The sequence below is a fragment of the Peromyscus eremicus genome, chromosome X (assembly GCF_949786415.1).
Source record: "Peromyscus eremicus chromosome X, PerEre_H2_v1, whole genome shotgun sequence".
In the NCBI taxonomy this organism is placed as follows: Eukaryota; Metazoa; Chordata; class Mammalia; order Rodentia; family Cricetidae; genus Peromyscus; species Peromyscus eremicus.
Genome location: NC_081439.1, coordinates 33,205,248 through 33,219,165, shown reverse-complemented (window position 1 = coordinate 33,219,165; position 13,918 = coordinate 33,205,248). Strand labels below are relative to the sequence as shown.

Here is a 13,918-nt window from a genome sequence, read left to right as displayed (position 1 = left end):
GTGCCTGACTAATGATACCTATGGTCATTCTCTGGCCTGTATATGTGTTCATACATGTGCAGAAAAGTTCTATCCTAAAGGGACTCAAATCTTGCTTTGATAAAGCCCTTTTGGGTGAAAATTTGAAAATTTTATGATTTTTTTAAGCAAACCTCAGGAATTGGCAAATAGTATGTTTATTTGCACTAAGGCGACAGTATAGTTGTTTCTCCCGTTTTCGGAGAGCAGAGGCCTGATCCCTCCCTTGAGCTGTTGTAGTATTGAATGGGAATTTGTTAATCTTGATACCTTTTGAGTGCATGAGCAGCTTTACTTAGTTTCTGAGCATCTTGTGCCAACCAATTTTTCCTATTTCTTTGTTTCTTGGAGTAATGTCTTTATTTTTGTTTCAGTTCGGGATAAGTTGCGGGAGATAGTAGGAGTATCCACAAACTGGAGGTATGCACTTTGGTGTTTCATCCACAAGGGGTCATGCTAAGTGATGTGTAGACTCAGTTGCTAATACCTTTTTATGGATGGGAAGCCCTGTGTGGAGATGGAGCTTTCCTGTTGGGGGAAAAAAAGCAACATTTTTAATGTATTAATCAGTTGATGCATCATCACCATGCAAAATGGGATTTATGTATTTGTGCATTTTCAAAACCTGTTTAGGTATATTCACTGATTCTCAGAAGAAAATTTGTGAGGGCTTATGGCATATTTTTCTTTTCCATTTTTTTACACACAGTAAAACCAAAACTTACAGTCAAGACTTGGGACTTGAACTCAAGTCTTCTGGTTTTACTGTTTCATGTAACTTGACTGCTCTATTCAAAGGTATATGACCTGGAAGAGTCCTGTGGTTTGGGCGATGAGTAGGATGGATCTTAGCCCAAGCCTAGGGCTCCCTTGCTGAGAAGGCAGGGAAGGCCAGACTAGGGTAGTGTACTGTCTATTGGGACCCAGGCTCATTCTGGGAGGTTGGGAAAAGGCTTGGATAAATATAAGTCAGGGGTACTCACCAGGCTAGTCCCCAGGAGGGGCTTGCAGATAGGATGCTTCATGGTGGAAGTCTAGAGTTTGGCTGAGGTGCAGGATTGAGTGGCCAGACTAGGCCAGGGCATTGCCTGTGAGACCCAGAGTAGATCCAGGAGGCTACAGAAAAACAAACACCAGGTTGTTGGGGGTACTCACTAGACTCGTGGGGGCAAAGGGGCCTATATGTATAGTCAGGTAGAACGGGTCCTGGTAGAAAGAAGTCTAGAGATTACTTGGGGTGCAAGACAAGGTAGCCAGACTAGGATTAAAATTTTCAAAACATCAAGATTCAACAAAAGTTTTAAAGTATTGAACTCAGGACTTTGCATATCTAGGCAAGTGTTCTACCACCAAGCTATGGTGCTAGTGTGACCCAACCTTTTTAAAGATTTATTTATTTTTATGTGTATGGGTGTTTTACCAGCATTTATGTATGTGTACCGTGTGTGTAGTGCCTGAGGAGGCCAGAATATAGAGCATCAGGTCCTCTGGAACTGGAGTTACAGGTGGTTGTGAGCCACCATATGGGTACTGGGAATTTAATCTGAGTCCTCACACAAGCAGCCAGTGCTCTTAAGCACTGAGCCATATCTCTGACTCCTGAATAAACTTTTTTGATCAGTTGAATATGTGGTCCATTTAGGTATATCTATATCACTAAGTATGTGTTTCTTATGTATATGCCTAGTGCCCAGCTATTTCAGTTGGTAGAGTATGAGACTTGTATCTGCAAGCCTAAAAACGTCATCAGAAATAATCAATTTCACCAAGTACTTCATGGGAAGGGAATGAAGGAATTGAAGATGAGACAGACCTTGATCCCTACCTTCCATTTATTATGTCTGACTGACCTGTTTGAGGGAGCGGGTACTGGAATTGAGGGCCACTGTTCTTATTTTATGAAGCCTCACCTTTTCTTCTCAGAGACCATGTGAAAGCAATGGAGGAAAGGAAGTTACTTCATAGCTTTTTGGCTAAATCACAGAAAGACCTACCACCGAGGAAAATGAAGGACAGTTACATCGAAGTTCTCCTACCTTTGGGTAGTGATCCTGAGCTACGAGATAAATATTTGACTGTTCAAAACACAGTAAGGTAACACTGTATTATTATTTTCATGATTGTCATTTGTTATCATTTTTTTCCTTTTAAAATAATTACTGTGAGATATAATTCATAAATCTTATAGTCCATCTATTTAAAGTGTATGACTGTGTAGTTTCCAGGATAGTGAAAGACTTGTGTATCACTATACTCAATTTTAAAGCCCTTTCTTTGTCCCAAAGAAAATTATGAAATTTTAAAGGGAAGTCATTGTGATTTTCATTGAATTCACATTTTGCTTTATTTCACAGATTCGGCAGGATTCTTGAGGACCTTGACAGCTTAGGAGGTACTGGTATTTGTGTTCCTAATAACAGGTACAAGTAGACAGTGAATCCCTGATAGAAAGGGCCATTTTATTTATACTACACAGATGAGGATATTCTAAAAGGACAAAAAGATTTTTCATTGTCATACAGTTTTTCTTATGAATATGGATTTCTGTTTAACAGTTGCCATCCAAATAAGCCTTCTTTATGATTTTTAGTTTTAAATTTTAGTTTGGATGCTGGAGATGGACCCCAGGGCCTCAAGCATGCTAAGCACACACACTAGATGTAGTTTTATCTGCAATGTCAGGGAACACTATCTAGGTATGACATGGCCATTGCCCTCTTGAACTTTCAACAGGTTATTGCCTGTACAAGACTTACATAAGACTAGGCCCTTTGACATTCCATCATAGAGGGGTAAATGACCTAGGAGGCCCCACCTCTCTTGGAAGCTCTATGTGCAGTTAACTATTGTTCGGAGGCCCCCACCCCTCCCTGAGGGTCTATAGACAGTTAGTGGTTGCTGGGAAAAAAAGAGACATTTTCTTCATTGCTGTAGTCACTGGTAAATTCTGCTGTGTTCACATAAATAACCCCTCACTCATGCCCATGTAAACACCCCAGTTAAACTCAATGGGTCACTAAATTTTTTTAAAGTGTTTTTTTTTTGGCGGGGGGGGGGTTGAGACAGGGTTTCTCTGTGTAACAGCCCTGCCTGACATGGAACTTGCTTTGTAGACCAGGCTGGCCTCGAACTCACAGAGATCCACCTGTATCTGCCTCCTGAGTGTTGGGATTAAAGGCGTGCGCCACCACTGCCCGGCTTTTAAAATAGTTTTAAAGACAAGTAACAGATACCATATAAAGAATTATTTTCCCTGAATCATGTGTGAGAAATTAAATTGCAGACCACGGTATATTTTAGTGTATATTTCCTATAAAGTAGGACATCTCTTACATAACCTTAATACTACCATCAAGATCAGAAATTTAACACTGTTTAATCCTCAGGGCCTAGTCAGTATTCCCTAGTCGTTGTTTATTAAAGAAAGGTGCACTTTGCATGCATGGGTTGCATTTGGTAGTTGTGTCAGGAGTAGATACCCAGTCTTTCCTTGGTTTTTGTAAGCTTAACACTTTTGAAGCTTGTGAGCTGCTTTTCTTAGCCATTCTTATAGACAAGCCCTCTCTTTGGGCTTGTCTGATGCTTTCTTATGATTAGCGTCAGGATCTGTATCTTTAGGAGGAACATCATGGAAGGGATGCTTTGTTCTTACTGTGGCTCATCAAGTGATGCTTAACTTTTTATTTGTCCAGTTCCTGAGAAGGTAAACTTTCACTTAATAAATGTGGTATCTGACAAGTTTTCTGTGAAATGACTCCTTTCCCCTTTGTAGTATAGTAGTATCATTGTTAAGGACACTTTGAGACCTTGTAAGTATCCCATTCCTTGCCAGACTTTCACTTTTTGTCATATCATCTTTGTCTTCATCATGTTACAGTGCTGGAAACTGAGCCGAGGGCCTTGTGCATGGAGATAGGTGTTCTACCACTGACCTACATTCTTAGTCCCACAATTGACTGTTAAACTTTGAAACAACATCTTGCTGCATAGGGTGGCCTGGCACTTGCTATGTAGCCCAGGATGACCTCACTTTATAACACTGAGCCATCTCCATGGCGCCCTGGGTTTTAAAAATGTGTCCTCCATCATTCTTTGAGCACTTTTAACTTTCTGACCAGTAAGACATTCTAGATTCATCTTATCCTTTCTTTGGCCCAGCCAGCCAGTTAGCTAAGTCTTGGAGGGACCACAGTTCTTTTTACTGGAGAATGACTTTTAGAAACCAAGGTCTTATGCTGGGAGTAGTTGTTGTTACTGGTTATTACTATGCTTCGATATTTAAGTCCATGTATGTACCTTTACCTTTGTTTACTTACTATGTATATAGGAACAATGGTCTGAAACTGGTACCTTCAACTTTAGTTTAGCACTGTATGGTTTGCACTTCAATATTTATAATTCCCTTTTCCAGTTAGCTCCATTATCCTTAATAGATTATCTAATTTGACCAGCTTCCTGCGGGTAACCCATTTACCAGGGCCACTACCTGAACTCCTCATGGTCAAGTCCTTTGGACTCTGGTACCCTAAAAAAAAAAAACAGGTCCTTTCTACATAGTCACCCTTTTCATTGTTTTTGATCTGCAACATACTGCCATTGCTTTTGTTACCCCTCTCCATGAATATCCTACCTGTTCCATTCAAGCTTCCTGCTCCATGTTGTCCTACTTACTCTCTCCTAATGGCCTTTAGGGGAAGGGCTTGAAGAAAGACTTTGATGTCTCTTAAAATACAGATGCAAGACCACTTACATATAGCTACCCTTCTCCTTTAAATCTAAAGTTAAAAATTCGTAGTGGTCATTAAAAATTACACACATTTATATTTGTATATCTTACTTTGGTTTTCTTAGCTGTCCTTATACATACAAACTCCTTTTCCATTGCCCTCAGTTTTCTTTTTAAAATTCTTACATTTTTTTGTGTGTGAACAAGCAATCAAAGGACAGCTTATGCGAGCTGGTTCTCCCTTTCTACCATGTAGATTCCGGGGATTCACCTGGGGTTTTCAGGCTTAGCAGCTAGTGCCTTTAGTGGCTCAGCCATCTTGCTGACCCTACCCTTTTATTCTCTCTCACTACCTCCTGTCAATGGCCAATCCCTTACACCTGTTCTCTTAGTACTTTTACTTCCTTCTTCAGGGAACATGCCATATCACTTAGACCTTTTTCTTTGTATCCCAAGCCATTTCGCAACTTTACTTTTCCCACATTTTATAAACATCAAGATTCTCCATCTCAAAATGAAAAGCAGATAAACCCCCTTCCCGTATAAACACTCTCAGACTGACTTTCCCTCTCCTTTCATTGCTGATTTTCTGGAAAGAATTAGAAAAGTTTTTTTGTTTTATTGTCCCTTATTATGAACTGTTTATTATGTTATTTATTACTATGTTCTGGGTTCACCTCTTCCATGCCTTTGAACGTGTTCTCGCCACAATCACCATCAGCTCATTCATTGCACAGTCTACTAAGGACTTCCACCAGCTTCCCTGGTCTCTTTGGTGATTTGTGATATTGTTCCCCTCATTCTTGGTCTTTGGTGATGTTTCTTTTTGACTCTTTGGCTACTGTTTTCCAGTCTTCCTCATAGGTTCCTCTTCCTCTGTTGATCCATTAAATGTTAACTTCCCAGAGTTTTTATCTTCTGCATTTTTGAAGGCTGTACATTCTATATAAATAATCTCTTCTATTTTCAGCCCTTCAGTTGCTATCGGCATGCTGAATGCCTGTACAACTACATTTCCTGGCCTCCTCTGAGTTCCAGGTTGCCTTCCTGTTTACTGGATGTCTTCCTTTGAATGTCCTATTAGGCTTCTCAAATTCAGCATCTTCAACTGGGAGTTATAGCTCAGTGATAGAGTGCTAGTTAAGCATCATTAGAGTAAATTCCTAACTCTGAACAAATAAACAAGCAAACAACATTTCAATGCAATTAGCCCATTCTGCTCTCACTGTATTTTTTTCTACTCATCTAAGCTAGAAGCTTGCATTTATTCAAGTCTTGTCAGATCTATCTTTTTCTTACTTCTTGTATCTTTTCTATCTCCAATTCTACTACTATGACACAGGTCAGACTCAACAAGATTTCTGGGAATCTGACAGGCTTTTAAATGGGGTTTCTTGCCTTTAACATCTCATGCCCCAGTGTATTCTTTAACAGGTATATGGATGGAAGAATTAACTGTCATTCAGCAAGTATTTATTCAGTAGATTTTTGTCCTGTGGAGGGGTGAGACACATTTGAGTAGATCATGGTGGGGAAAGCAGGGATATCAATCAATGCCTGACTAATATGAATTTAAATGAGTTCATATTCATAAGGCACATAGAGCCACCCTTGGTAAATATATAATGTGTGTTAAGATATAGAAGGTATACACAAGATTTCAGGACAGCGTGGGAGTCGAGAGTGTGGGTGGGAAAAAGGGATCGCTAAGTAAAAGCACAGCTTTATGACTGCAGAGAATCAGGAAGAAAGCAGGTAGCGGAGGCCTTGTGCTTAGGTCCTCTCTTCTGGGGAGGTTTGCTTGACAGTGTCAACTTGTCCTGGGTTCTTACTCTCACTTAGCACTGTTTCCTTGGAGTGGTGACAAGCTACTTGGGAGGGTCTGGGCTTTGGAATTTGGTTTCCTTACTAAATCTCCAACTGAGGGAACAGATTAAATGATCTCCAGATTGATTCAGGTTATAAAAGTCTTTAATACCAGGTATAGTAGAGTAGCCTGTAATCCTAGCACCTAAGAGGCTTGAGGCAGGGGCTAGAGAGATGGCTCAGTAGTTAAGAGCACTAGCTGCTCTTGGAGGGAAGCCAGGTTTAATTTCCAACAGCTACATGGCAGGTCACACTGTCTGTCTGTAACTCTAGTTCAGGAATCCAGTGCCCTCTTTGGACCTTGTGCTGGCTAGTTTTATGTCATTTTGACACAAGCTAGAGTCATTAGAGAGGAGGGAGCCTCAGTTGAGAAAATGCCTCCATAAGACTTGGCTGTAGGCAAGCTTGTGGGGGGGATTTTTATAATTAGTGATTAGTGTGGGAGGGCCCAGTCTATTGCAGCTGGTGCCACTCCTAGGTTCTGTAGCAAAGTACTCTGAGCAAGCCATGAAGAACAAGCCAGTAAATAGCACTCCTCTGTGGCTTCTGCATCAGTTCCTGCCTCCAGGTTCCTGCCCTGTTTGAGTTCTCCTGACTTCCTTCAATGATGAACAGTAATATGGAAGCATTAGCTAAATAAACCTTTTCCTCCCAAAGTTACTTTTTGTCATGGTGTTTTATCACAGAAATGGTGACCCTAACTAGGATAGACCTCTACAGGTTCCTGCCCGAATGCAGTACAAATACATACATACAAGCACACACACATAAAAACAGGGGGAAATGTCTTTGCCAGGCCCAGAGGCTCCTATCTGCAACTTAGGAGAATGAGATAGAAGAATCACCACATGTTTGAGACCAGCCTGGGATGTATAGTGAGTTCCAGATCAGCCTGGGCAACAGAGTAAGACCTTATCTCAGTAAACCAAAAGAAAAAAGTCTTTAGTTCTAAAATAAGATCATTACTTGAGTATTACTGGATTTTATTGAAAATAAGACCTTTTGTGAATTTCAGGGAATTTTAAATGAAAAAAATAATTCTGCTTTTCTGTTACTTTATACTCTTCTGGTTTCCTACAGTTCTTGTTTGCTACATGCATAACAAAAACCCTTCTGTTCCGATGTCTCCTTTATCAATAGTGACAGCCCTAGTGGACAAGATTGGTAAGCAAGATCGGCTTCTATGCATACTTAGAATTTTCAGTAATTATAAGGTGTTATTGGGATTGGGGGGGAATTGTTTCCTTTATAGGGGATTTTAATGTATATATGAAACTATTTAGAATGTAGCATGCTGTTTATAGAATTAGGTGGAAGAGTTTAACTTGATTCCAGTTTTTATAGTCTGCATGGTCACAAATTTTTAGATTTGTTTTGTATGTCAAAAATTATTTTAGTTTTGAAGATAAATATAGTACAACTTGTCATCTTTTCAAATAATATTGTTCACTTACAGTACACACTTTTCTGATACTGTTTGGATGGCTCTTAACTTTTTATTTTGCAGATATGTGTAAACAGAGCTTAAGCCCTGAACGGGACATTAAGTTAACTGGCCATGTTAGCTGGGTTGGAAAGACATCCATGGAAGTGAAGATGAAAATGTTCCAGGTATGTATGTACCTGAAGATCCCTCACTGTTCAAATATAATCAGCTAATCTCACTTGAAGAAAACCTGTCTGTATTCATGGACAGGTATGCAACCCACAGCTTTAAAACAATTAACGATTCAAAGAGTGATAGCATCATCCTTTCACGCAGAGATTGACACATTCTCAGCTACTTACATTTAATATATATTACTTTGTAATCATGTACAGCTATAGATTAAGGTGTTTGTTTCTGATTTTGCCCAGGAGGACTTCACAGAAGTCTGATTTAGACTAGATGTGAATTGGATTAATTACTGTATTTTGGGGGGTTGCTGTACCACAAAGTCCCACAAACTGGTGGCTTAAAAATCTCAGCAATACATTGTTTGAGTGGGAGGCTCTGAGTCTCAAACCAAGCTGTGAGCACGGTCACATTCCATGTGAACTCTGCAGGAGATTATCTTTGCTTACCTCTTCGCGGTTTCAGGGGGCTCTTCTACTTTTGTCATTGTGTCTTTGCTAGGGTTTCTGTTGCTGCGATGAAACAGATGAAACACCGTGACCAAAAAGCAAGTTGGGGAGGAAAGGGTTTATTCTGTTTATACTTCCATATCACTGTTCATCATTGAGGGAAGTCAGGACAGGAACTCAAACATGGCAGGGGGATCCTGGAAACAGGAGCTAATGCATGGAAGGGTGCTGCTTCCTGGTTTGTTTCCTCTGGCTTGCTCAGCCTGCTTTCTTATAGAACCCAGGACCACCACCCCAGGGATAGCAGCACCTACAATGGGCTTGGCCCTCCCCCATTGATCATTAATTGAGAAAATGCCTTACAGCTGGATCTCATGGAGGCATTTCCTCAGCTGAGACTCCTCCCTGCTGTGGGATGTCCTGTATGCTGTAAATATATGTTGCTAGGATTGATTGATAAATAAAATGCTGATTGGCCAGTAGCCAGGCAGGAAGGATAGTGTAGGTGGACCAAGGAGGAGGAGAATTCTGGGAGGTGGAAGGCTGAGGCAGGGAGACGCTGCCAGTGCTGCCATGAGGAGCAGGATGTAAAGTACCGGTAAGCCATGAGCCACGTGGTAAGGTATAGATTAATAGAGATGGGTTAATTTAAGATACAAGAACTAGATAGCAAGAAGCCTGCCACGGCCATACAGTTTGTAAATAATATAAGTCTCTGTGTGATTGATTGGGTCTGAGGGCCACAGGAGCCAGGCAGGAACAGGATAACTTCAGCTACAAATGGCCCCCAATGGATTGGCAAGAGTTTCCACCTAAAACCTGAGAAAAAAGATTCTAAAACAGAGCTAAAAACAGCTTCCTAGTTGTCTCTCTCAAGTTACTGGCAGCCTGTGGGTTTGAGCTACTCTATGGCGGGTTCATGGCATGTGGGCTTGACCTACGCTCTGTTACACAGAGGTGTCTGCAAGCTGTGCACTATGCTGTGTGTTGGATATAGTTTTTTTGTTTTGTTTTGTTTTGTTTTTCGAGACAGGGTTTCTCTGTGTAGCTTTGCGCCTTTCCTGGAACTCACTTGGTAGTCCAGGCTGGCCTCGAACTCACAGAGATCCGCCTGGCTCTGCCTCCCGAGTGCTGGGATTAAAGGCGTGAGCCACCACCGCCCGGCTAGTTTTTGCTAGTTAAAAAAAAAGGAGGTTTCTGGGCTACACGCAAAGACTAGATAGTTACAATTTTCCTTAGTTATGATAAAAGATAAATTAGATATAACACCTTAGATTCACAAATATAGGATAGATATCTTCTTTAATTCTGCCAAATACAAATAAACTAGATATTATAAATAGATTAGATATTGTAACTGTAATTCTTGCTTGATAATTGTTTTGTTATATGTAATTTTACTATGTTAAATTTAAAATCTTCCTTTTTGAAAAAACAGAAAAGGGGAAGTGCTGTGGGATGTCCTGTATGCTGTAAATATATGTTGCTATGGTTTATTGATAAATAAAACGCTGATTGGCCAGTAGCCAAGCAGGAAGTATAGGTAGGTGCAACAAGAGAGAGGAGAATGCTGGGTAGAAGAGGGCTGAGGAGACACTGCCAGCCACGGCCATGGGGAGCAGGATGTAAAGTACCAGTAAGCCATGAACCACATGGCAAGGTATAGATTTATAGAAATGGGCTAATTTAAGATATAAAAACAGCTAGCAAGAAGCCTGAGACATTAGGCCAAACAGTTTAAATAATATAAGTGTCTGTGTGTTTAATTGGGTCTGAACCAGGTGGACACAAAAATACTCCAGCTACACCTCCCTCTCTGAGTACTCTAGCTTGTGTCATGTTGACACACAAAACCAGCCAATACACATTGGTTTTCATGTGTCTATATTTCTGTGTCTTTTCTCTTACTAATATGCTAATCATATTGGATTGAAGGCCCACTCGGCTCCAATATGAACTCATTTTTTTATCCTTTTTTTGCGATAGGATTTCTTGTAACTGGTTCTCAAGGATGTGCGAGTATGCAATGGAGGACTAGTTGGTGGCTTTGCCATCAGCACAACTATGAGACAACCTTACAGAAGCAGTTGGAGGCTTTTCTTTTGTTTGAGGGTTTTGTTTTTCTGAGACAAGTTCATCTCCCGTAGTCTATGTTAACTTCAAATTCCTCATCCTCCTGCCTCCACCTCTCAAGGGCTAGGACCATAGGCATGTGCCGTAATATCTGACTTCTTTTTTTATGGTTTTTTAAGACAGGGTTTTTCTGTATAGCTTTGGAGCCTGTCCTGGAACTTGCTCTGTAGACCAGGCTGGCCTTGAACTCATAGAGATCTGCCTGCCTCTGCCTCCCGAGTGCTGGGATTAAAGGCGTGCGCCACTACACCTGGCAGTTTTTTATTTGTTTGTTTGTTTGTTTGTTTTGAGAGAGAGAGAGAGCGCCTCACTGTAGCACAGGTTGTCATGCAACTCATAGCAATCCTCCTGCCTTAGTCTAACAAATACTGGGATTAGATGCGTGGTTACTATACTGGCTTTCATTTTATCTAATTATGTCTATAATGTCCCTATTTTCAAATAATTCCCATCTATAGGTCTGGAGGTTAGGCCTTTCTCATACCTTTTGGGGGATGAAAGACATACTTCAATTCTTTTCTCTTTGTGGTCCTGGGGATCAAACTCGTTCTTGCCTGTACTAGGCAAGTACTTTACAACTGAGCTACATCCCCAGCTCTCAGTCATTAATAGTCATTTGGGTGGCAGTTTCTCTCATGAGCAGAAAGAAGTCAGAGGATAATCAGTCCAGACACCAAATAGTTTTGAGTATGCCCCGCATTTCACTGTGGAAAACTTAAGAGTGATTCAGTTAGTTATGCTGTGGTAGTCAATGGACTTATTATTCAGATGCATTTCACCTCTTGGTAGAAAACAACTTTCAGACTTGAGAAAAGTCTGAAGCTTCCTATATATAGTAGTTGTTTGTCAAAAAACAGTATATAGTAGTTGTTTGTCAAAACACTTTGCTTTTAGAATTTTGAAAATTTATTCTTCGATAATTTTAAACATGCATACAAGGCATTTTGGACATATGTACCCCCATTACCGCTTTTAGCCCCTTTTGAGTCCCACTGAACCACTTCTTCCCTTCTTTCCAACTAGGACCCTTCATACTTTTATGTCATTTTTTTGTGGCCCACTGAGTTTAATTAGGGCTGCTTGCTTGAGCGGGGGGGGGGGGTATGGGAGGGGTGTGGTGGTAGTGGTGGTGTTATTTACTGAAACAGTGGCTACCCACTGAAGAAAATGACTCCTTCCCCACTAGTAGCCATTCACTGCCCATAATGGCTGCTCAGGGAGAGGTGGAGCCTCCCAAGCCCCTCCTCTATCCCTGATGGAGTGTTTAAGGACCCAGTCTTGTGCTGGTCTTGTGCAGGTAGCCACAGCTGCTGTGACTTCATGAGCGCAGTGACCAGATATTGAACAGGAGACAGCATTGTGCAGTACTTTCCCCATCCTCGGAGTCCTAACAGTTTTTAGGCCGCCTTTCATGGGGCGTTCTTCAAGCTTTAGAGGGAGGTGATGTAGATGTCCTTCTATAGGGCTGCATATTCAACAGCCACTTAATTCTCAGCACTTTTGACCAGTTAAGTGTGTCTTCATTAACTACCACTATATTAAAAAAAAATAAATACTGTATCAAAGTGATTGAATTGTAGTCCCATATTTATGTGATTGACATTAATGCTGGTTTTTTTTCCTTTCAAAAATAACAAAACACTTATAAAGTTGCTGTGGATGCTTGTATGATTTGTAGACACTTAACCAAACTTCTTGGTTAATTTCTACCCTACTACTGCTGTGCACCGTAGATTTCCTGCCTAGGGCCTGCATTCCAGGGAATCACAGCTACTTGACTCCTGTATAAATAAATTAGAAAAAAAGATGCAGAATTGAGAGAGGGAGAGAGCATGAAAAGTCATATGGCTCTCTCAAGCCTGTTCTTTCTCTCTGGGTTTGCCCATGCTTACTAGGTAAAATTTCCAAAGCTAATCTTAGATCATGTCACTCCACTTTCTAAAACCCTTCAGTGACCATTGGGTTGGAATGCATATTCCTTTGATAAGGTAGTACCCAAGGTGCTCTGTAAACTACATGTAATCTACTTTTCCAACTTTATTCCCTTTAATTTACCATATGTGAATCCTCTTTTTTGTTCTTTCAATGCCGAGTTTTGAATCCAGGGCCTTGTATATAATAGGCAAGTGCTATACCACTGAGCCACATTCCAGCCCTTTATACCTTCTTAGTGCTCACTGCTTGTCATTGAGTAGTCTGTGAGTATGTTGCTACATATCTTTGCTTCCTAGTATGTGACACTAGCAAGTGTAAATTGTAGTGAATCACAGTGTAAATATTTAGCAACCAAGTTTCTATTAATGTCTTTTTCTTTACCTGAAATGCCCTCTGCTCTGATTCTGTGCATTCCCACTGTGCTTTAGGGTCGCATCTTGCTCAACCCCTTCTTTGACTCTTCCAGCTTGGAGCGTTTGTTTCCTCTTCAAGAGCTAATCTATCTTTCCTTCCTGTCACCTGCTACTCTCTGGCCTACAAAATAGTATACAAACATTTTTTCTCTTCTACTAGATGACATACTTACCAACAGCAATACCTGGGTTTCAGTCAGCCAACCCACTTCCCAGTATCTGTTGATGAAATCAATTTGGCGGTCATAATTATTGAACATCTCTTATGACAGTGAACAAGACACAGAAAGTTTCTTTCTCTTAAAGCTTGTATTTGACAAGGGCCTATTCATGAAATGCCCCATTCATTAAATTTTGAAACTAATTGCATATTTATCTGCCAGTATTTGTGTTTAATGTTGGTCATGCAAATGTGAAGGAAAATGGTGTAGGTCTACAAGAAACTTACCATATCATAGGGAGATAGCCACATAAAGAAATGATTGTGATATATTATGCAATATTTCTCAGAAGAGGTATTTTAGCATTTTATCCAGGGGATTTCTTGGTTCTGAAGTCCTGCCAGTGCATTGTGAGATGTTCAACTCCCTGATTTCCCTCTGTATCTTTTATTAGCTGATGGTTTGAATGAGAAATGTCCCCCTGCAGTTTCAAGCATTTGAATACTCAGTTCTCAGTTTGGTGGTGCTGTTTGGGTAGGTTTAGAAGGTGTGGAGGATGTCACTGGGGTGGACTTTGAGAGCTATAAAGACTCAGACCATTT

General features: G+C 40.6%; 1 protein-coding gene across 2 annotated transcripts in view; it reads left to right on the top strand.

The window, feature by feature from the left end:
- The window catches only part of Acot9 (acyl-CoA thioesterase 9), a 44,214-nt gene that overhangs the window by 9,564 nt on the left and 20,732 nt on the right, over positions 1-13,918 (top strand). For both annotated transcript variants that reach the window (XM_059250791.1, XM_059250790.1), the window contains 5 exons: positions 393-438; positions 1,942-2,112; positions 2,373-2,410; positions 7,691-7,774; positions 8,118-8,221. In XM_059250791.1, coding sequence (XP_059106774.1) covers positions 393-438; positions 1,942-2,112; positions 2,373-2,410; positions 7,691-7,774; positions 8,118-8,221 — 443 coding nt within the window. The remainder of the gene's footprint in view (positions 1-392; positions 439-1,941; positions 2,113-2,372; positions 2,411-7,690; positions 7,775-8,117; positions 8,222-13,918) is intronic.